This window comes from Sus scrofa, chromosome 14 (assembly GCF_000003025.6).
Source record: "Sus scrofa isolate TJ Tabasco breed Duroc chromosome 14, Sscrofa11.1, whole genome shotgun sequence".
NCBI classification, from domain to species: Eukaryota; Metazoa; Chordata; class Mammalia; order Artiodactyla; family Suidae; genus Sus; species Sus scrofa.
In genome coordinates, this window is record NC_010456.5 from 136,308,005 (window position 1) to 136,331,963 (window position 23,959).

The window sequence follows — 23,959 nt, forward strand, 5'->3', positions numbered from 1 at the left end:
ATTCACAGACACACATGACCACATATAAAAATAGAAAACTAACAGGGACCTACTGCATAGACCAGGAAACTCTACTAACCTGGGCGGGGCAAGAATCTGAAAAAGAAGGGTGGATGTACATGTATCACTGATTGCGTTGCTGTACACCTGAAACGAACACAGCGTTATAAGTCAATACACTCCAATAACATTTTTAAAAAGTTAAAATAAAAAATCCTCTGTGCACATGGGGTTCCCATTGTGACACGGTGAGTTAAGAACCTGATGTAGGGTCCACGAGGACGCAGGTTCAGTCCCTGGCCTCGATCGTGGGTTAAGCATCCAGCGTTGCTGGAAGCTGTGGCGTAGGCTGGCAGCTACAGCTCTGATTGGACCTCTAGCCCAGGAACTTGCATATGCGATAGGTGTGGACTTTTTTTTAAAAAAAAAAGGAAAAAAAATTCCCTGTGAATATGAATCTACAGGAATAAGAGACATCCTTAAAACAAGCGGTTTAGCAAATGATTACGCGCATATGTGATGGTTGCAAGGATTACGGATGGAAAGGGGCAGGACCCAGTGCATGAGGTCGTGAATTGCAAAGTTGGACGTGTTGTTGTGTCATGACACCCACAGGCTGAAGCCAAGAAGCTGGAAGATGCCGGGACGTACCTGAGTCTGCCCTCCACGAAAGCCGAGCTGGAGGAGAAGGGCCACTCGGCCACAGGCAAGAGCATGCAGAGTCTGGGCAGCTGCACCATCAGCAAGGATTCCTTCCAGATCTCAACGCTCGTGTGCTCCACCAAACTGACGCAGAATGGTGAGTGTGGCGACAGAGGCGTGTTCACCCCTGCGCTTTTTCTCCCTCAGCCCATTGCGCTCCTGCTCCCTGCTGAGTGCCGGAGGCTGCTCGAAGGTCCGCGCCCTGCCTTCGAGTCCTTCTCACCGTCCTCCGTAATGGCCCACGCAGATGCCCCTGAAGGAGCAAAGAGGAAGGCGGTGACATTCGTCCTGCTTTGACGTTCATGTTCTGATGTCGCTCTAAGGCTTAACTTAAGGAGAGATAGAGCAAAAATGGGTTTATTTATTTTAATTTTTTGGCTGTGCCCATGGCATGCGGAAGTTCCTGCGCCAGGGATCGAACTCAAGCCATTGCAGTGACAATGCCAAATCCTTAACCACTAGGCCACCAGGGAACACCTAAAGATAATAGTGTTTTAAATTTTTTTGATCACGCCTGCTACATGAGGAAGTTCCTGGGCCAGGGATCAAACCCGAGTCACAACAGTGACAATGTCAGATCCTTAACCCGCTGTGCCACCAGGGAGCTCTGGGCTGACTCTTTTTTTTTGCCGCACTCACAGCATGTGGAAGTTCCTAGGCCAGGGACTGAATCCGAGACACAGCTGCAGCAAGACCAGATAGTTAACCCCCCCACGCTGTAGTGTGAACGTCCTTTAAAAAAAGCCTTTTGGCCAAGGGAAGTGAGCAGGCATCAGGGAAAATCCGCATGATTTAGAATCAGATCGAAGCGCTGGGCTTGAGCCCAGACCCTGTGCCGATAAGCTTGGGAGTGACCTTGAACTCTCCACTCATTCCGCTCATCTCTACACTGCTTGTAACCCCCTGCCCGGAGGGCTGTGGGAGGCTCCGGGAGTGGTGCAGGGTGAGGTCCCCATCTCCTGTGTCTTCCGCTCTCCCAGCTGTTCAGTGGGATAATTTCCAGTTTTACAAGTTGGGCTTGACGGCATGTCCAGACAGGGCGCCGTTGCTGATGCTCTTGTGCCACGGTGCAGCCTTAGTGTAGCATCAGAAGGTTCTCAGGTTTCCCGTGCGGTTGGCCAGGCTGCTCGAGGCGTCTGCGGCTAGCAGCTCCCCCCCACTGTGGCTGTCGGCCAGGGACCCTTCTGATTCAGAGCACAGCACCGGGTCCAGGCAGAGGCTCCTCAGCGCAAATCCCACGCTGAAAAACGAGTTCCCCCAGCGTGCCAGTCTCACAGCTGTGCAAAGCAGCCTTAGGCTGTCTTGAAACTCAGCATGAAAACCCCATTTTTTCCTCTTAGCCCCCAGTAAAGGTTTTGATTAGTCACGTCTGCGACTGCCATGAACTGTGGCCCTGGGGGTTGTCCCTGAATCTTGGCTGTCGTCATAGTCTGGACTTGAACAGGATGACCACAGCACAAAAGCACCCCATCTTCTGGCGGCGCCCGCGGGGTAGCAGAAAGTGCACCAGCCCTGGGTGTGCAGGGCCTGTTGAAACGCTCCCCGCCTGCCGCTTCCACCCCCATCGTGCTGGGCTCTACAAGCTATGCTTTCTCACCATGTGTCTCAGGTGGAGGCGGGGAGCAGGTCATTCCGATGCCTGGAGGCCACTGGGATGTGTCTTTCCACCTGTCGTCATCACGATTTGCCCCAAGCATCATGACCCCCCTGGCCTGTGGTGTCGTAATCTCTGTGCGCAGATGAAAACCCTTCCCCTGCATGCACGGGGGCTGGGGGGGTGAGAGGAGGTGGGGGAGATGGTGCACGGGAGCTTGTGAGTTTCATGCCCGGGGAGCATGCTGTCGGCAAGGTGGGTGCTGGTTTGACCCGGGTTATAGAAAGGGTGACCCTGTAGGTCAGACGTTACTCTCCGGATACGGCCCCCAAGGTCCACCAGCCTGCTGGCTACTCCGTCTAGGGCCTCACTCAATTCAAGGCAGCCTCTCCAATGGGCACTTACGCTTCAGCTGTGTCCTGCCGCCTTCACTGTGTAGGAAGCTCCCCTCTCAGATGTGGTCATCTCTTAAAGCACGTTGGAAGTTGTTCTTTGGAACCCGCATCTGTTTGCCCCATCAAAACCGTGTTCTGGATAGCAGCAGGTTGTGAGGCCTCCCACAGAGTCTTTCCTAACCCACACGTCCCTGGAGAAGAGGACCCTGGATTAGGACGTCCTCGAGGTATGAAGTCACAGTAATTTCCCAGGGAGATGAGCTGACCCCCCTCTTACCTCCAAGCTCTTGGAGTCTCGCCAGATGCTGGGTGATCCTCTCCCTGACACCGAGGGCACAGCATCCTGGTCCCCGCAGCAGCTGTTGCCAGGCAACCGGGAAACTCCGACGTGATGCAGCTGGCTCAGAGTCAGGGGGATGCGCCTTTTGCCGTTCATGTCACACCAGCCAGTGAGTCCTCTTTTCGGGGTGGCGGCGTGGCAGGTGTGTGCACGATGGAGCGGCCCCAGTTGGCCTCTGGCATCGGGTCCCAGATTCTCATTTGAGGCAGTCATTTTTCTGAAACTGTGATTTGTTACCACCAAGTTCCATGACTTAGGGAACAGCTGGGGCTGAGTTATTCGAGGTTTGTGTTAAACTGCTCTGTCCTCAGCATTATCCTAGATGCTATGAGGGGTAGAAAAGGAACTAGAAGGTACGGTTCTCACTGTGTCATTAGAGAAGTTGCGAGAGAGAGCTGACACGGGCCAGACCTCATGGGTGGCTCCCTGGGGGTGAGAGGGGAGGAGGAAGGCTCGGGGGGCTGGGCAGTCTCCCCTTCAAAGGTGTTCGTCCACTGCTAATGCTGGGTCCTTTCTCAGAGTCACAGTACAGACAGAAGCCTCAGCCTTTTTATCCCAGTTGCCACTAACTTTGTATGAGTGGCATCCAGATGAGTAACTTAGTCTCTGTGAAAAAAAAATTGGTGGTAACTCTTCGTGGGGGAGCTCTCCCTTAACGCTGGGCCTGAGAGCCGAGTGTCGGGGCAGGACGGAGCCATTCTCATGCCTTTTCACTTAGAAATGAAGACGTGTCCGAATTCACAGTGAGCAGCTCGGCCCTCCCGTTCCCGCTCACCTCCGAGATGGGCCGCTGCTGTTGGTCTTTCTCCCCAGAATCAGGCCAAGTGCGTCCTCCTCGTCTGGCATTGAATTCTTGCACCAACCCCGGGCATAGGGCACACTGTACCCATTGTACAGATAGGCCCGTCGAGGCGCAGGTACCTGTCCAAGGTCCCGTAGTGGTGCCCAGCTGGTGTCTGAATCTAAGCTCCACATATTCCGCCTACCCTAGGATGTGATTCCCTTTGCCTTTCCCTGTTTTTGTCTCTGTCCTTCATTAGCTGGGCTTGGGGCTAAAGTCATACAAACGGGGGGGTGTGTTTGGGGCTCATCGCACACGTAGGCCCTTGTGTGCTTCAGTCCCTAAATTACAATGGGTACCTTGTGTTCCCTGAAATTCTACTTCTTGCCAAAATTTTCTTTTTCTTTTCTTATGAACTAGGGCTTTCTTAGGCAGACAGTTTCTGTAGCAGAAGTTCATTCCCTATGAACATAAGCCGTAAATTAGATGCTTTGTAATTGTGTTTTTTCACATAACGGGATATTAATATGATTTCATATTAGTATGATTTCAAGTGAAAAGCGTGTAGGCCCACGTCCTTTCCAGAGATGTTTTGGATTCTGTCTTCATGCCTTGAAAACAAAGTCATTTCTCAACATCCTCTTTCCACATTTAGTCTGCAAAACCAATACATTCGACTTGTGATTTTCCTAGGAGCAAAGAAACATATAGAAAGTCATGGAAGCCCCAGGCCTAGGCGAAGGTGGCAAGCCCAGTGCAGCAGTGGGGTCTTTTGGGGCCAGGGCTCCTGTCCCCTTTGGGGACTGCTATCTTGGCATTCTCAATACTTGAATTTGTGTTTTTTTTTTTATGTTGTTTGATCCTAAAAAAAAAAAAAAAAAAAAAAAAAGTCTTGGAGTTCCCCTTGTGGCTCAGTGGGCTAAGACCCCAACTAGTATCTGTGAGTCTGCAGGTTCCATCTCTAGCCTCGCTCAGTGGGTTAAGGATCTGGCATTGCCGCAAGCTGTGGCACAGGTCGCAGACCAGGCTTGGATCTGCCGTTGCTGTGGCTGTGGTGTAGTCGGCAGCTGCAGCTCCAATTTGACCCCTTGCCTGGCAACCTTCTGTACACTGCAGATGTGACCACACCCCTGACCCCTTCAAAGAATCTTATTCTCAGACAGGAAAAAAACACTTGGGAGAAGCTTTCAGAGCAGCCTCTCAGGCCTGCGGCTGCTCTGGTCTGCCTTCTTGCAGATTGGAAGGTCCAGGCCTTCTTTTGGAGGCTCCCAAATGCCTTTTGAAGCTTCTTTGTGGGAATCACTCCCTGGTCAGTGGAGCTGGAAATAATGAATTGAGCCACACCGGGCAGTCACAATGTCGCTCAAGGATCAAAATATTTATCTGGCCAAGTTTCCAAAGAGGGTTGATTTTGCTGTTCCAAAAATTATGTGGCGGGAGACGGTCTTTGCTGCGAGGAACTGATTTTCACCTCCTGTTTCCAGTGGACCTGCTGGGGCTGCTCAAGTGGCGATCCAACACGAACCTGCTGCAGCAGAACTTGAGGCAGTTGATGAAAGTCGACGGGGGCGAAGTGGTGAAGGTAACTCGGCCCCCACAGGGTTCTGGCTCTTTTGTCGTCCTTAACGTGTGTGAACAGCTGTAGACCAAGCCTCCCGAGATGGTACCCGAGCCCCTCCGAGATGTTGCGGGTTGGTTCCAGACCCCCGACGCAGAGTGAGGCATGTGGATTATGTGGTTCCCTGGTGCATATACGAGTTTCATCTACACTGCAGTCTGTCAAGAGTGTGGTAGCGTCAGGTCCAAGAAATGTGCAATGTAAAAGGGTAACCATCAAGAATCTACTGTTTACGGGGAGTTCCCTTTGGGGCTCAGAGGAAATGAAGCTGACCAGTATCCATGAGGATGCAGGTTCGATCCCTGGCCCTGCTGGTGGGTTAAGGATCCAGTGTTGCCGTGAGCTGTGGTGTGGGTCATAGACTTGGCTCGGATCCTGCATTGCTGCGGCTGTGGCGTTGGCCGGCAGCTACAGCTCCAATTCGACCCCTAGCCTGGGAGTTTCCATTTGCTGTGGGTGTGGCCCTAAAAAGCAAAAAAAAAAAAAAAAAACCACTTCTGTTTAGGGGGAGTTCCTGTTGTGGCTCAGTGGAAACGAAGCCAACTAGTATCCATGAGGATGCGGGTTCAATCCCTAGCCCTGCTACTGGGTTAAGGATCTGGTGTTGCTTTGATCTGTGGTGTAGGTCGCAGACTCCGCTTGGATCTTGCATCGCTGTGGCCGTGGTGCAGGCTGGTAGCGGTAGCTCTGACTCGACCCCTAGCCTGGCAACTTACATATGCTGCAGGTTCAGTCCTAAAAAGCATTAAAAAAAAAGGGATCTACTGTATAGCACAGCGAACCATACTCACTAGCTTGTACTAACCTATAAGGGAAAAGAATCTGAAAAAGAATAGATATGTGTCTGTGTATAATGGTGAACTTTGCTGTGCACCTGAAACTAACACAGCATTGTAAACTATGCTCATAAAAACAACCCCCCCCCAATTGAAAAGGGTATGTATCTTAATTAAAAACTACTTGATTGCTCAAAAACGCCCGCCATCATCTGGGCTTTCAGCAAGTAATACTCTTTTCTCAGTAGTCACAGCAAAGGTCGCTGGTCACAAATCTTCATCAGAAATATAAAATGAAGAAGTTTGAAATATTGCACGAATTATCAAAATGTGGACACAGAGACAGGAAGTGGGCAAATGCCTTGCTGGTACAATGACACCAATAGCTGTGCTGGGCGCAGGGCTGCCGGCAACCTTGGGTTTGCAAAGACCTCGGTATCCGCCAAGTGCAGTAACATGCGGGCTGCCGGTGGGGATTCTGGTTACAATCCCTTTAACACACAGTGTCTTTGGGATGTTGCCATGTGCCTGTAAGCGGACAGGGTCCTTCTTGGGCTCTGGCTCCGGAGGGAGGGTGGCTTCGCTGTGAAATGGGGAGCAAGCACGTCTTGAGTTATGCTTCCTCTTGTGGCGGGTCCCTCTGTGGGGCCGACAAAGGTTAAAGGCCTCTTTCAGCTGGCTCTCCCCTGCTGTAAAGTCACAATAACCACATCGCCTCCTTCAGAGCGCTGTTCTGGAGGGTGAATGAGGTCCTGCGGCTGGTCCCCGGGAGCCACTGCAGGCGTATCCGGATTTATCACTGTCATTGTCACCGCCCTCTATGTAATCGTTAACCCTGGCTCTCCACCCACCTGGAACCCCTGTCCTCGATGCGGGGGCTCCGTGGTGTGTCGGAACCATCACGGCACTCAGTCGTGTCTCAGCTATTCTCCTGCCGTGGGATCTTGGGCTTATTTCTTAGCCTCACACAGAGCAGGTTCTGGAACAAACTGGAGTGTCCTCTTGATCTTATCTCTGATAGGACAGTCTGATAAGTGGGATCGGAGGTCCCATTGAATGAATTCCTCCTTTGGTAATTGCAGCATATGGAGGTTCCTGGGCTAGGGGTTGAATCAGAGCTGCAGCTGCCAGCCTACACTACCGCCACGGCAACGCCAGATCCAAGCCGCATCTTCAACCTACACTGCAGGTTGCAACAGTGCTGCATCCTTGGAGTTCCCGTTGTGGCTCAGTGGTTAACGAATCGACTAGGAACCATGAGGTTGTGGGTTCGATCCCTGGCCTTGCTTAGTGGGTTAAAGATGTGGCGTTGCCGTGAGCTGTGGTGTAGGTTGCAGACGTGGCTCGGATCTGGCATTGCTGTGGCTCTGGCGTAGGCCGGTGGCTACAGCTCTGATTGGACCCCTAGCCTGGGAACCTCCATACGCCGCGGGAACGGCCCTAGCACAGGCAACAAGCCAAACATCAAAACAAACAAACAAAAAAACCAATGCTGCATCCTTAACCCAGTGAGCAAGGCCGGGCATTGAACTCGCATCCTCACGGACACTAGTCGGGTTCTTAACCCACTGAGCCGCAGTGGGAACTCCAAGGTTCCAATCTTTTCTTCAGTCCGAGGCTCTCTTTCTGCTCAGGCACTAATCCTTGTCCGTCAGGAAATGCATTTCTGTGTCCTCTGGGCTCCACCTTGGCTGGCATGCAGCCACCCGGTTCCCGCGCCTGGTGCTGTGCGCAAGGTCCCCACAGCCCAATCCGTGTACCGCCTCAGTGAGAGGCGCTTGCAGAGGGAGCCAACCTTATCTCTTCGGTAAAAATTAATTACTTAAAAAGGGTCTTAATTAACAGCAATGTGGTTGACCTCAGTGTAAATTAATGTGGTGGCACCGCTTTCTAAAGGCCTTGCACGGCCCTTCCCATATCCTGCCTAATCTTTGCATTTTAATCATCTTCCCCCGGCCCGTCTTCTTCTTCTTCTCCTGGCTTGGGCAGTGTTAATGGCATTTTAAACGTCCCTGGCTCTGTGAATTCGCTCATTCCGATGAAACCCCGGTCCATAAGTTAACATCCCTTTAAAAGACACCCCGTGAATAAAACGGTGTCCTCTTTCACTGCGAAGTCCCTGCCTCACACCAGGGATTCCGTGTCTTTCTGTTGAACTACCGTCACCCTGACCCCAGGGCAGGGCTGGGTGGGGGTGGGGAATCCAGAACCCTCGGCTCTGGTCCCCCCCCACCCCCCCCCCGTCCCCTGTCTAACCTGTTAGCAGATCCTGTTGGGTGTCCCCGCACGTGGTTGTCACCTCGCTTCTTCCTCTGTTCCCTGGTGTCCTCGGGCCTGGATGGCCTTTCCATTTATCCCTTCCCATCACCAGTCCCCAACACCCTGCAGGCCCAGAGCAGGAAACGGACTCGTCTGCGGCCCCAGGGCTGTTAATGGGAGCCAGGGGCAGAGGGGGCCCCTGCGTGGGCCTCTTTCATCCTCTACCAAAGGACACTGATAGACTGTGGGGTTTTATTGCATTTTTTTGTATGTCTCTGTGTGTGTCTTTTTAGGGCCACACCCGCGGCCAAGGAGGTTCCCAGGCTAGGGGTCGAATCGGAGCTGTAGCCCCCCGGCCTACGCCAGAGCCACAGCAACGCGGGATCCGAGCCGCGTCTGCAATCTACACCACAGCTCACGGCAACGCCGGATGCTTAACCTACTGAGCAAGGCCAGGGCTCAAACCCACAACCTCATGGTTCACAGTCAGATTGTTTCCGCTGCACCACGATGGGAACTCCTCTATTCCATTTTTTTAAGGCCTCCCTTCTGTATCTTTAGAACTTGAAGTGGAAAGATGACGTTGCTGGATGACCAAGAGACGTACTGGCTCGTGTAGTAAAAACTCTAGTTTCCCCTTTTGGTGGGAAAGGAAGAAGCTGACTTCGGTGTATAGTCTTAGGGAGAGGGCGAGTTTCCTGCGACCCCAAGGGACCACCTTCTGGACCTGGCTGTGGCTCTGTGGCCAGACACAGAAGCCGCTGCTCTCTGCTATCCTGTTTCTTTGTCGCCTGTCTCGGTGGAGCGGGTGGACCTTTTTGCATGCACGGTGACATGCCAGGGCGGGGCACCAGCCTGCTGGCAGGAACACTGGGCTCTTAGCAGATGGTGTTGAGTCTGGACCTTTGCAGGCTTTTCTAATCTGAGCGTGAGGGGAAGGGCTATGCAAGTCTCGAGGTGGTGCAGGCCTAAATCGGTCGGCAGGTGATGGAGGCCTTGATGGCCAGGCCAGAGAGCCTCCTGGTCTGGCCGGTTTCATTCTCCTGCCGCTTACGTGTGACGCTTTCTGGCACAGACCAGGCGGTGGGTGACACAGTACAGCAGAATGAGGATTCTATACCTGACGGGTCTCAGACCACGTTGTCTCCGTGGAAGGGGGGCTGGGAGGTACTGGACGGGGGCAGTTGCCAGGGTCCGCGGCTCAGGCTGGGGAGCAGGTCCCTGTGTTTGGTGTCCCAGCCGAGGCTGGAATCCCTTGAGATCCTCCGGGAACATTAAGGATCTTGGGCTCAGGCCTGGGAAGATCTGGTCCAGAGACTTCCTCAGCCGGCCCTTCGTCCCGGCAGCGGGGCTGCCTCCCTTACTCCTTTTGTTCTTCGTAACCACTGGATCGAGACCATCCACCTTCCAGAAACCACCCTTGTCATTTGCACAGTTCAGCAGCTGGCGGCGTGCGCAGGCACACCTGTCCACACTGTCTCATACCTGAGCGTTTGCATCACCGGAAACAGAAACCCCACACCTGCTGGCCGTCCGTGCCCCCTGTTGCTGCAACTGGCTGTCTCTGTGGAGTTGACGCTTCTGGATATTGTATATGAATTAATTCAGACAGCATATGACCTTTGGCGACTGGCTCTTTTCGTAGAATGCTTTTAAGGCCCGTGGGGGCGTGTATCAGAACTTCATCCCTTTCCATGGCTGATTAATCGATATTCCACCAGGTGGATATGCCACAGTTTGTTTTTCCATTCATCAGCTGATGGACATTTGGGCTGTTTCCACATGTTGACACTGATGGATGAAGCTGCCATGAATATGTGTGTACAGGTTTTCAGGTGGACATATGTTTTCCCAGGAATGAAATTATTGAGCCACATGGTAAATCCGTTCAGCCCTTGGAGGACTTGTTCTGTTTTCCAAAGCCACTGTCTCAGGTGATGCTTTTTCCAGCCTGTGGTAGGGCCCCCATTTCTCTCCATCTTTTCTCACACATCACAGTTGTCCCATCTTTCATTGGGTTTTCTTTTTAGGGCCGCACCTGCGGCATTGGGGAGTTCCCAGGCTAGGGATCGAATCGGAGCTGCAGCTGATGCCTGCGCCACAGCCACAGCCAGGCCAGATCCAAGCCATGTCTGTGATCTGTGCTGATGCTTGTGGCAACACTGGATCCCTGACCTACTGAGCGAGGCCACGCATCGAATCTGCATCCTGATGGAAACCTGCTGAGCCACAATGGGAACTCCCTGTTGCCCATTTGTTCATGAGCGCCACCAGAGTGTAGGGGGACCAATGGATGTCTCACTGAGATCTCGACGTGCACATCTCTAGTGACTAATGATGGAGCATCTGTCTTCAGTCCCTTTCAGAGCCACCTGTCCGTACTGAATGGCATTCTCCTGTTCTTCAACTCCCCCTCCAACAGGGACTCATTACTCCCAGTGTGGTCTCTTTATAGTTCTTTCAAGGGAGGAAGAGCTAGAGTTCGAAGCCAGTTGCTAGTGTGGCACAACTTTGAAGTCTCCAGATTTTTTTCTTTTCTAAACAAAATTCCTGATGTTTTGTCATTCTAAGCTATAATAATTATTTGGTGAATTACAGTAGGCTATAAAAATAATTTCTAAATTATTGCTGAATAAAGTAAGTACTTCCTGGCTCTCTGCTCTACACCCCGGTTTCAGAAACATGTATCTCTTCTGTCCCTGGGCACCTGCGCCTGTAGAAGGTCCTTTGTCATATTAGAATTTCTCCCTGTGCGACTTCAGCTCACTTGTTAGCTCAGGCCCTACACTGAGTGTATGGAACGAGCCAGATCCAGTCTTCGCAGAGTTGCTGTTGAGCCCTGTGTCCCTAGACTGAACACCAAGGGATGGTGGGAGAGGTGCCATGGGGAGGGGCTGTGGGCACTATCGTCTGCTTGACTCCGAGTGGCATGTCTTTCTGCTTCTCTTTTTTTGGGGGGGTCGGGGGGCTGCCCTGTGGCATATGGAGTTCCCGGGCGAGGGATCAGATCTGGGCTGTAGCTGCAACCTAAGCTTCAGGTGCGGCAACGCCAGATCCTTAACCCACTATGCTGGGCCAGGGGTCGAACCTGCGTCTCGTTGCTCCCAAGATGCCGCTGATCCCATTGCGCTACTGGCGGAGCTCCAGCATGTTTTTCTTCTAAATTCACTCATCTCAGATTTTTTTCTCACGCCTCGAATGCCTGGGAAAAATCCCCCACATTCATAGCTTGGTCGATGCCCTTTGGGAAAGGTGGGTGTCTATTTCTGAAAAGGATAGGTCTGGGCTGGGGGGTGGTGGGGGCGTTCACTTTGTCTGCTGACCTTTCCTGTCTCTCTAGTTCCTGCAGGACACCTTGGATGCGCTCTTCAACATCATGATGGAGAACTCGGAGAGCGAGACCTTTGATACCCTGGTGTTTGATGCTCTGGTGAGAGGCTTTGACTTTGCATCCCGCGGACATTCAGGTGTCCTTTCATGCTGTAGCCTTGGCGGGTGGGGGCGGGATCCCTCACAGGAACCTCGACAGCGTGTTCAGTTGTAAACCCAAGCAGAGCCGCTGCATCGAGAGCTGGAGAGGTTTCTTTCAGTGCAACACTGTCATTGGGCAAATGTCATTTCTCGGGGAAGACGAGGTAAAGTGGCCGACCAACTTCTGTCTGAAAATGTTAGCGCTCCCTGTGAACGCAGGGGTGCAAGTGATTCACATGAAGATTCAAACATGGTTTGCATTTCCTGTGCTCACGAACATATTAATTTAATAGGTATTTATCATTGGACTAATCGCTGATAGAAAATTTCAGCATTTCAATCCGGTTTTGGAAACCTACATTAAGAAGCACTTCAGCGCACCCTAGCCTACACGTAAGTTCTTTTTTGTTGTTTTCAAAGCCGTTCTTCTTTTGCTGTATTATTGTCAGTCTTTTCCACTTTTGCCTATGATTCCATACTTCCCTTCCCCAATCTGTGAATTTACTGGGATAGTTGTGATTATTGTTTCCGTCTTAACATTTCGGCTGATGGAGACGGGTGATAATGAGAGGATTCTGGGCACCCTCTTGTTTTCCTCCACGTCTCTGTCTTTGCAAATGTTCAGTTCTTTGTGATGAAACCGACGTATAGATGCAGGGGCCCGTTGTTCCACAGCTTCCTCAAGAGTGTCCCATGAAGGAATACATGCATACGGTCCTGTTTTGAGATGATTGGTGATTCAGTGTGAATAAAATTTGGTGGTGTCCTGTTTGATGTATCTTACTGCCCTGTTTCGTTTTGTTTTGCTTTATTTTTGACTTTGCTTGGCCCCTTGTATTTCTATATGCATTTTTTATTTTATTTTATTTTATTTTATTATTATTTTTTTTTATGGCTGCACCCAAAGCATATGGAGGTTCCCAGGCTCGGGGTCGAATCGGACCTATAGCTGCCAGCCTACACCACAGCCACAGCAGCGCCAGGTCCGAGCTGAGTTTGCGACACCCAGTTAATAAAACTGTGTCGTCTTTCATTGCGAAGTCCCTGTATCACATCAGGAATTACTTGTATTTCTGTTGATGACACCATAGCTCACAGCAATGGCAGATCTTTCACCCACTGATGAGACCCCTGTCTGGGTCTGGACCAGGTCAGGGATCGAACCTGCGTCCTCATGATGCTAGTCAGATTTGTTTCCGCTGAGCCACGACAGACCCCCCTCTTATTTAAAGGCACCTTTAAAGAGTGCCTTTCCTTTGCTTCCAGGAGCTATGGCTCTAACTTGGATTCTTACTGCAGACCCAGCTGCACTCCACCTGTCCCCACGTCCCCGTACAAGTGCCAGTGGGTCTTGTGGGACACGGAGGGGAATGTGTGGAGCCTGGTGTTGATGCCACAGCCCTGGGGCCTGGCTGCCTGGGCCTGGGTCACCACTCTCTGTCACATGCAAGTTTACGTTGCCTAACATCTCCGAGTGTCAGCCTTTTCATCTCTAAAACCGCATGATGGTAGGGGGTTCTTGAGAATTTTAATGAGTTATTACATGTCAGGTGTTTGGAATAGTCCCTGGCACTCAAAAAGCGAAGCACTAGTTAGGTGTCATTATTACCAGAACTATTAGGGCGAGTTCCTCATTCTGTCGCAATGGGATTGACTGGCGTTTACTCAGACTTTTTATCGTGGGAGTGGCAGTGAGAAAGAACGCTGTCATTTCAAGAACCTTCCAAGAGTTCTCCTTAGAGCCAGGACATTGAGTCGGAGCTCCTGTCTGGGTCTGGCCAGACTTAGGTCCAAACCCGTTGTCCTTGGCTGTGGGACCTCCAGGTCCACCGTCCTATCGCTGCTTCTCTCAGGTCTGCTTGAGTCATGATTCCTGCCAGGCGGCGGGGGGAGCCCCGAGCGGGCGGGGAGCTGCGCTGTCCTCGCGCACACAGGACAAGCTGCCACAAGCTGGTGCTGGCTTGCTGATGAATGCTTGTTGAAAACATTGTGTTCTATCCGTGGGGAAGCCCAGCTCCTCTGTGCTCCGGACAGTTGCTTACAGACTGGGAGGAGGGCTAATCAGGTGGCACCATCTCGCTGGAGCATCTGGAACAGCCCCCAGAACGGAGCCCGAGCAGGGTTTATGGACGTGGCCTCTGTGTTGCTCTGGGTGTGTTGCTTTGACCACTCTCCTTTATTGAAACGTGGCTGGACAGCTTTTCTCAGATTAGATTTCGTGGCTTTATTTCAGGAAGTCAGAGCAGCGAATAAGGTCTTTGTGTGCTTTGCACATCTTCCTGTTGGCATCTTTCTTCCTGTGCCGTCGGGGAAAGAATGCCACCCTTATTCTCAAAACTTGGAAGAAAACCAACATCAGGCAGCTTTTGGCAAGTTGCTCAATGCGAGACACAAAAACTAGCATTTTAGGGAGTTCCCTGGTGGCCTTGTGGTCAAAGGTTCTGGTACTGTCACTGCAGCGGCTCAGGTCATTGCTGTGGCGAGGGTTCGATCCCTGGCCTGGGAACTTCTGCGTGCTGTGAGTGTGGCCAAAACAACCACCAATAACCATACAAGGGCACACGAAGAGCTGCCGTTTTATTGTTAAGTTACGATGGGACTGAGCTGAGAATCAGAACCCTCTCCTTCCGTCTCTGTCATCGGCTGCAGAGGACATTTTAGTTTCGGGAAATAAGTATTCTTGTCATGGTTTGAGAAACCAGCCACCCCAAGTGCATCTTCACTTCGAATCTGAGGATTTTCGCCTTGAAATACCAAAGGAGATAACTGGGATTCCCACAGTTTGAACCCAATCTCAGGACGTGGTTTCTGAGCTAAGGAAGTGCTTCCTCTGGCCCAGGGCACATTCTGGTAGCAAGTGTTGCCACAGCGAGGCCCCCTCCCCCCTCCCGGAAGCCTTGGCTGGCAGGGGCTCAGGTTAGACTCCTCCAGGTCGTTTCTTTACCTCTTGCCTTTGACACATGTTGCGACCTGTAGTTTTCCTTCACAAAGAAGTCCGAGAGGCGGTGTGACAGACGACCGCAGGTGATGGCTGGTACTTCTCAGCCCTCTGGCTCTCAGGGCGGGTGCTTCCCCGCGTGGGTAGTTCACGGATCAGAGGGACCGGTGCTGGTCCATGCAGGAAGGATGGCAGGCATCAGCTTCGGGGACAGTTCTTCCAGAAAACCAGCAGGACAGCCTCCTTCTGTCCACAGCGTGGCCCTTCCCAGAGCTGGATCTGGCCTCCCTCGCTGGACCGAGACCCGTGGGCCCTGCCCCACTCACTCAGTGCCGAGGCCTGGGGTCTTGCTGCAGTGACAGCTGGCCTGGCTCACAAGGGTTCAGGTCTTTTGACTTCCACATGTACTTTCTGGTTCTAATTCTCTTTGCGTATCGTTCCTTTTTCTTATTCTAAAGAATCTGTTACAAGAATTTCCCGAATATATTTCTATGGAGTGTCTGTCTATTCCTTGGAATGTCATTCAGTTTAAGAAGAAAAGATGTGTGGCCCCATCAGTTTGGGAAATAAGTTAAACCCAGTGAAGCCGCTTTTATGCCAGGACTGGAGAGGTTCTGTCGCGACTTGAGAGTCATCACAAGACACGTATCTGGGGTGACACTGTGCCCCGCCTCGGCCAGCATCGCAGCCTGTGGGAAGTGGCGGGGTGCTCCCTGAGAGTCTCTTTACTTCTGAAGCCTGGTCTGTGCTAGAAAGGACTTTCATGGAGCTCCTGTTGTGCCTCAGTTGAGAACCCGACCTAGTGTCCATGAGGATGTGGGTTCAATCCCTGGCCTCTCCCTGGGTTAAGGATCCTGTGTTGCAGTGGCTGCGGTGTAGGCTGGCAGCTGTATCTCCATTTTGACCCCTAGTCTGGAAACCTCCATATGCCACGGGTGCAGCCCTGAAAAGTTCAGAAGAAAAGAAACGAATTCACATCCCCTCAGCCCCCCAAAGCCTTCTTGTTGTGCTTTATCCGTCAAAGAGTTACGCTAAGGACTGTTTCAGGGTCAACCACAGCCACATTGCCGATGCTTTGACGAGCGTCTTGTAACCATCTTAAGTCACAAGCAGGTGCAGGCTGGCTCACAGCTTAACCGGAACCGCCGCCAGTACCCTAGTGGGTTGTTCTTCTTATTTTTTTAATTGAAGTAAAGTTGATTTACCATGTTGCGTCCTTTTCGGGTGTACAGCACTGTGACTCACTTACACCTGCGTATAGATCTACATTTTCAGATTCGTTCCCTCTTAGGCTCTTCTAAAACATTGCTGTCATCCCCTGGGCTCTACAGTAGGTCCTCGTTGGGTATTTCTGTCCAGGAGTGTGTATATCTTAATTCCAAACTTCGGATTCACCTTCCCCTCCCTTTGTTACGCCTAAGTGTGTTGTCTGCATATGTGGGTCTATGTCTGTTTTGTAAATGAGTTTGTCTGTATCGTGTTTTTAGATTTCACATATAAGCAATCCGTGCTATTTGTCTCTGGCTTTCTTCACTTGGTGTGATAATCTCTAGGTCCATCTAGCAGGTTATTTTTATGATGGTGATAAATATTTATAAGCCACAGGGAATTTTCGTTGCTGACATAGGAAGTTGGGGAGTGGAGCAGTTTGGTTCAGGGGGTAACCTTGCTGGTCGTTGTCATACAGGATTTACACAGGCTGCTCATGTTTTGAAAGTTCCAGTGCTGGCCCAGTACACTCACAGCTGAAAGTATATCCAAGTTAATGGAATCGTGCTTTTATGATTGAGAAGGCACCGTTTGAAGGGTCATCAGTGTGTGACTAATGAACAATGATTATTAGTTGATGGGCCAGGAGTGGTAGAAATTGTGCAAGTTCGGGCAGAATTAAAAATGGATTACCACCATACTGCCTCTGTCATTTGAAAATAATAATACATGCCCAATGGAAAAACAATGAGCGTTTAAAAAGTACATTTAGCTATAAAGAAAATCCCTTCAATTTTGTTAGGTAGCCTTGGGGAAAGCTCGTTCCCCTACCCAATCCTGGGCTTCTCCGTCTGTCAGTGAGGGATAAAACCCGACACTGGCCTTTATGATGTTGCTCTGAAGAGTAAATGACACAATGCCTTTAAACGCCTAGAAGAGCATCTAACATTTAATAAGGGCTTGTTACATGCTCAGCTCTCACTCCTCCGAGGGTTATTTTATGGGTCACTTTCAATCTGTTGAGAATACATTTCACGAACACGCTTACACTGATAAGCGTGAACCAGCCTAAGGATAACTGGGCGTTTCTGTCCCAGGTAAGACGTTAGATACTGTGGTTTTCTGAACGTGCTCATTTGGGTTTTCCATCGTGCCCAGGAAGCTGACCAAAGTGCTAAGGAGCTATGTGGACAACGCGGAGAAGCCGGGCATCAGCGACCAGCTGTACAAAGCCGTGAAGGCCCTGGAGTACATCTTCAAGTTCATTGTGCGCTCCCGGTCCTGTTCAATCAGTAGGTATCCGCGTGCTGGCTCTGCGGGCACACGTAGCCCGCCTTGCCCTCCTGCCTTTTGCCTTCTCCGTTCCCCTTGCTTCTGAGCTTGACACAGTGGGACCAGGGAGCAGTCCCGGGCTGGGGTGGCCCAGGCTCAACGTCGCACAGCCCCCTGCAATGAAATACAGACACTGAGTTTGAGTCGAGAGCCCTGCCCCCGAGTGTGAAAGGTGTGCCTAGGAGTTAAACATGGTCCCCTGAACCTGTTCACCATTCTTTTTTTTTTTGTCTTCTTAGGGCCGCACCTGCTGCATGTGGAGGTTCCCAGGCTAGGGGTCCAATCGGAGCCACAGCTGCCAGCCTACACCACAGCCACAGCAACGCAGGATCTGCAACCTACACCACAGCTCACGGCAACACTGGATCCTTAACCCACTGAGCGAGGCCAGGGATCGAACCTGCATCCTCATGGATATTAGCCGGGTTCATTAATCACTGAGCCACAACGGGAACTGCTTGTTCACAGTTCTTCAGAGGCAGTGCGGAGCCAAGACCAAGGCTTCTGACGTTCTTTTCAATATGGCTTATAGAGAAGAAAGGCCTCCGAGAGCAAACCCAAATAAAACAAATGAGCAGCAACCACAACAAGCCAGAACCCAGTTAAGTTAGCTCATGTGGGAAGAGCTTGGGGCGTCCTCACTCTTTCTCTCAACTAGAAGAGCGTGTTGTTTCTAGAGCTTCCCACATGCAAAGCTGCCCAACGAGTGGACACTCAGGGCTTTATCTTGGTCACGGGTTTCTCAGACGCTCTGGATGAATTTATGAACCGTCCTTTGAACTTAAAGTGGGTGGGGGAGTTCCCGTTATGGAACCTGAGCCGGAGCCGTGACCCAAGTCACAGGGATGACAGTGCCGAGTCCCTTAACGGGTGCTGAGGCCACCGGGGAGCTCCTGGATAGATGGGAATCTTGATGGGGTTGAAGCTTTTCCTGTTTTCAGGGCCAGTGCTGTTGATGGTTTTCTCACTGTCAGGGTGTGAAAGATGACCCAGAAAACCAGATTTGGTTTTTGTGCACTTTATCTTATTTTTCAATAAAATTAATTCTATATTGGAGTTCCCTCTGTGGTGTGGTGGTTAAGAATCCCACTGCAGTGGCTCAGGTCTCGGTGAGTCACAGGTTCGATCCTCGCCCCAGTGCAGTGGGTTGAAGGATCTGGCCTTGCTGCAGTCTGGTGTAGCTCACAGCTTCAGCTCCGATTCAGTCCCTGGCCTGGGAATTTCCATGTCCCATGGGTGCGACCGTTAAAAAAATAATAATAAAATAAAACTAATTCTATAAAAATGAACTTCTTGGCACCCCTATATTGCTTTTCTATTTCCCCCCACTACTTTTATTTTTTTATTTTAATTTTTTTGGTCTTTTTAGGGCCCATGGCATGTAGAAGTTCCAGGTAGGGGTCACATCAGACTTGCAGCTGCTGGTCTACACCACAGCCACAGCAACACCAAATCCGGCCTTGTCTGTGACCTACACCACAGCTCACAGCAACACCGGATCCGTAACCCACCGATGGAGGCCAGGGATTGAACCTGTGTCCTCATGGGTACAAGTTGGGCTTGTTCCCGCTGAGCCACGATGGTACCTCTCCCCACTAATTTTCAATCTTTGATTACTCTGAAACAGAATCCCCACTAAGGTGAGAGGATGAACTTGAAAGAACAGCCCCGGTGACACAGATTGTGTCCTGTGCTTGAGAACATTTCAACCTTGTACAGTTTGTAACCAGCATGACACTGGGTCCGGGCTTTGCTGCTGCCGTCTCCCTTCCAGACACACGGCTGGTGTTCCTTTTCAGAGAGTAATCATGCAGAGAAGTGGGCATTGGTGGACCGTGTGTTCCTGCTGTTGTTGTAAATTCGATAATCTGTTACAAAGTAATGCTGCTTAGAAAAGATTGGGGTCACCCAAGGGGACCCCAGTATCTGAATTATTTCTCTCTGACCCTCCTGAATCTCTTGCAACCTCAGAACAGAAATGGCATGAGCTCTCGGAATCACGGTCCATAAATGTTACTGAGTTTATTGATCTTAAGATATTAGGAATCTGATGGGCTCCGTGTTACAGAAAAACCCAGCTTAACGGGGCTGAGCCAGCTGAGGTTCACTTTTTCCCCACACTATGTGGAGCCCAGAGAGTCCCGGCTTGTGCCCCTGGTCTCTGCTTGCTTATCCCAGGCCCTCGTCTCCTTTTATCCTCCTGCCCCACCATCCTGAGGGTCTGTCTCTCTCTCATGGCTCCAAAGTGGCTCCTGCCCCTCCTGTCGTCAGGCCTGCATTTCAGGCAGCAGAGAAGGGAAAGTGAGGGGCAAACAGCTCTTCCAATAACTCTCCTTTTAAAGAGCTGCCCCACTGCCTGCAAGATGTCATGTGCTTCCATCTCACTGGCCAGAACGATGTCCCCTGACCACCCTAGTTGCAGGGAGGTTGCAAAGGGGTTCCTGGTGCTTTCAACAAAATCAGATTTCTTTTGGTAAAGCAGTAAAGGGGCAGTGTGTTTTGGATGGGCAATGAACATTCTCTTTCTCATACTTCTAAGCAAGAATTTCTGTTACCGGGCCGCTAAGCGCATCCCGTATTTATTCCGGGTTAGTAAACCCCATTTCATCAGGCCCCTTTCAGCCTTTCTCCACCCCTGGCCTTGGGGGTCGATCCCCTGTCTCCAGTGTGTCTTTGACTTGAAGTCACTGGAGCTCTAAGGGATCCACAGCTGGGATTCAGTCAGACTGTGTTACCCAGAAATGGAGTGAACTACTCAGCAGACCCTTGGCTGTGACTCAGGAAATGTATTCTGTTTGGCATCCTTAGCTGTGCCTTAGTCTGGGGTTTGGCAGCATGGTAACCCCGGCGCCAGCCTTTGTCCTGGAGTGGGAGGAGCCAGGTCTGAGCCCTGAGTCTCTTTGCTGGGAGAACCTGTTTGTTGAGAGCGGACTGTCCACGCACGTCCCTCTGCGGTGCAGTGGAAACAAACCCAACTAATATCCATGGGGATCCGATTCCAGGCCTTGCTCAGTGGGTCGGGGATCCAGCGTTGCCATGAGCTGTGGTACAGGTCACAGGTGCATCTCGATTTGACCCCTAGCCTGGGAACTTCCATATGCCATGGGTGTAGCCCTAAAAAGCAGAACAAAAACAAAAGGAAAAACCAGACCATCCAAGACCACAAGTGCAAAAAGGGCAGAAGATAGGTCGCAGCAGTTGCCAGAAGGAAGGCATTAGCTTTTTCTCTGAATGTTTCTTAAATGTGTCTCTTGGCCACCTTTCCAATTCTTTTTCTTGCAGCATATGGAAGTTCCTAGGCCAGGCATCAAATCTGAGCTGCAGCTGTGACCTACACCAGATCCTTTAACCCACTGCGTCTGACTGGGGAGCAGATCTGCACCCGGGGCCATTGCAGTCAGATCCTTAACCCATGCACCACAGCGGGAACTCCACCTTTTCAATTCTCAAGGGCAGAGAAGGACATAAGTTCCCCCTGGAAATGCAGCAGTTGTAGCCACATTGTGTAGATATGATAGCGAAACTGACAGCACTAAGGGCCTGATCCCAGCCAGAACACAGACTGGGACCTGAACCCATGTGCCAGGACTCGAACCCGACCTAAACCCAGATTGGGACTTGAACCCACGGTTTTAAATTAGAATCACTCCCCCGTGTCTGGACTCACCGAGGTTCAGGTTCTTCCTGTCTCCGTGCAGAAGGAATTCAGTGAGAGACACGGTGATAGGCGAGAAATAGATTTATTAGGATAGGACGCTTGTGAGAGATGCAGGCGGGCAGGCATGAAGCTCTGCCCTGAGGATCTGGTTTTATCATCGAGGGAGTGGGGGTTGGAAAAGCCCGCCTCTTCCTTTCTGGGAGCAGTAGCTGCTCCTTAGGGTCCCCATGAGGCCTGTATTCAAATCCGCTGAAAAGTGGTCCCCAAACACTTGCCCTTGGTCTGACTATGAATGCAGGCCTCGTCCCATCCCCACCCAACGACCTGAGGCCATTCGCAAGGCTCCATTCGGGAAGCAAGCCTACCTTGTTCTGATGGCTTTTTGAGCCATGTATTTACTTACAGAGATCTCCCAGTGTCCCCTGCGTTTCCCTGTTATCTGTGGTCCTTTATTGGGACGTATAAAAATACCTGTGCCTACTCCTTCCCTGTCAATAGAATTTCTTAAATATTAATCTTTAGTCTGAAATTGCTGAGAAGAATCCATGGCAGGAAAAAATGTCCTGACCTTAAAATGATGACAACAGGGTTAAAGCCTCTTGGTCACATTTTGTCCCTGCCCCACCCCCCAGGCCCAGGTTCCATTCTGTAGTCTTCAGATGTCTCATCACAGGCATTAGATTTAGATGAAATAATGGTCCTGTTTTGTTTCGGCAGCTTAAGAAAAAGCCACATCCTATGTCCTGCACAGCTGTCGGGGATGTTGGATTCCTAACAAGTTCTAAGCAGCCCTGATGCCTTGTTTTTTTTCAGAGGTGGGGGGGGAATCACATTCTCCCTCTCATTTTCTTACCTGCAACGCATCTATTACTTTGGGAGAAAAACAATTGTGCTCACAGCTGGAATTGACAGGGGTGTTTTTCTTTTTGCACCGGGAATAAACTTTTAAGGTCTCTTTTCTTCTCTCAAACCCACGTGCTCTGATTTTCTATAATGTCGTAGCTTTGTAAAATTCCACAATCATTGATGGTAATTATTCTTCCAAAGAAGGAAGAGGTGAACTTTGGGGATGAAGATTTTGAAATGTCTCATTACAGTGCTCTTTTTCTCACTATGCAAATCCACTTGTTTTGTTTAGAAGGCTCATTTTGTTTTCAAATGGGAACAGCAGTTTTGCAACTCTGGTCCAAAGCATTTGGTTCTTGGGGAATCCACGGGAAGACTCCTGACCGCCGAGGGCACTTCTCCGCTGGTTTTGTTTGTCTTTGTTTTCCATGTGGGCGGATCACATTAACTGGAAAGCCAGAAAACAGACACAGCCTGCACCAGACCTTCTGAATCCAATCCCGAAAGCTAGTTATTGCTGTGTTCTTCTTCTGTCTTTCTGGTGCTTTGTCAAATGTTTGCCTGTCACCCGGTGTGAGCTTTGTGAATAATTAGCCATTGATCATGAAAGTGTTGTTGCCGATCTGTCATTCTGTTACCATTTCCTGGGTCACAAGATAGAACGTAGCTAACAGAGAGATATGCAGTCCTTCCTTGTTAATGAATGCTTCTAACATTTAACTAGAGCAAAGCAGGCTAAAGAGGTTTGTTTATCTTCTGATACCCCTCCGAGCTCCTTCCTCTCACTCCTCCTTCCACCTCAAGTGGACCGGACAAGGGACTCTTGGTTTATTTGATAAAACCAAGAAGATGAGACTCTAGAGACCTTCCTTTTATCACAAGTGCTTCAGAGTGCTTGCTGTAAAATACTAACTGGTGATATGTTTGAAATATGGTGGCTGGCAGCAGAGAAACTAATAATTATATTTTTTTTCTCGAGGGATTCTCCATAGAGGTTTTTTTTTTTTTAATAATGATTTTTATTTTTTCCATTATAGCTGGTTTACAGTGTTCTGGCAATTTTCTATTGTACAGCAAGGTGACCCAGTCACACATACAAGTATACAATTTTGCTCATGTTATAAGTAACTAGATATAGTTCCCAGTGCTATACAGCAGGATCTCATTGCTTATCCACTGCAAAGGCAATAGGTTGCATCTATCAACCCCAGATCCCCAGTCCATCCTACTGCCTCCCCCTCCCGCTTGGCAACCACAAGTCTGTTCCAAGTCCATGATTTTCTTCCATAGAGTTTTAGGTCTAAGAAAGACTCATTCCTTATACCTTAGAGATCTGAAGCTGTGTTATTGGAGGCATGCAGGTTTAGAACTGTGATCTCTTTTTGGTGGATTTACTCCTTAATATTAAAAGATTCCCTTTATCTTTTGGTTAGTATTTTCATGGAATATTATTTCCCATTCTTTTACTTTCAACCTTTCTTTGTCCTTATATTAAATATGTCTCATATACAGCATAAAGCTGAATTTTTATTTCATCCAGTCTGAAAATTCTTTAATTCGGTAGTTAGCTCATTTGCATATAATGTAAGTAATATATTGGGTTTATATCTGCTAACTTGCTATTAATTTCCTCTTTTACCTATGTGTATTATGTTTCCCTTTTCCTGCTTTTTTTGCCGTCTTTTGTTCCAACCAAAATTTCCCTTTATCATCCTATTTTCTCTTCTTAAATGTTAGTTAACATTCTCTGACTGGTGTCTTAATGATGAGCTCCAGATGACACAATTCTTGTTTGCCTTATTATAGAGTAATTCAAATTAATATTTTTTTCCATTTCCCTGATTATACTTGATATAGTTAGAAAGGTGACCCCTTTAACTCCATTTACTTTCTCTTCTTTTTTTGTGTGATTATTGTCAGGCATTTCAAGTCTACATATATTTTAAACCTCAGAAGACATGACTGTTATTATTTTGTATAGTTAGTATGTCCATTCAATCTGTTTTGTATTTATCATTGTTTATCCAGCTTTCTTTCAGT

General features: G+C 49.9%; 1 protein-coding gene across 1 annotated transcript in view; it reads left to right on the plus strand.

Moving 5' to 3' along the window:
• The window catches only part of DOCK1 (dedicator of cytokinesis 1), a 545,742-nt gene that overhangs the window by 108,258 nt on the left and 413,525 nt on the right, over window positions 1-23,959 (plus strand). The window contains 6 exon segments of the mRNA XM_021072613.1: window positions 616-799; window positions 5,297-5,394; window positions 11,806-11,895; window positions 12,230-12,319; window positions 12,321-12,329; window positions 17,242-17,375. Of these exon segments, the coding sequence (XP_020928272.1) occupies window positions 616-799; window positions 5,297-5,394; window positions 11,806-11,895; window positions 12,230-12,319; window positions 12,321-12,329; window positions 17,242-17,375 (605 nt within the window).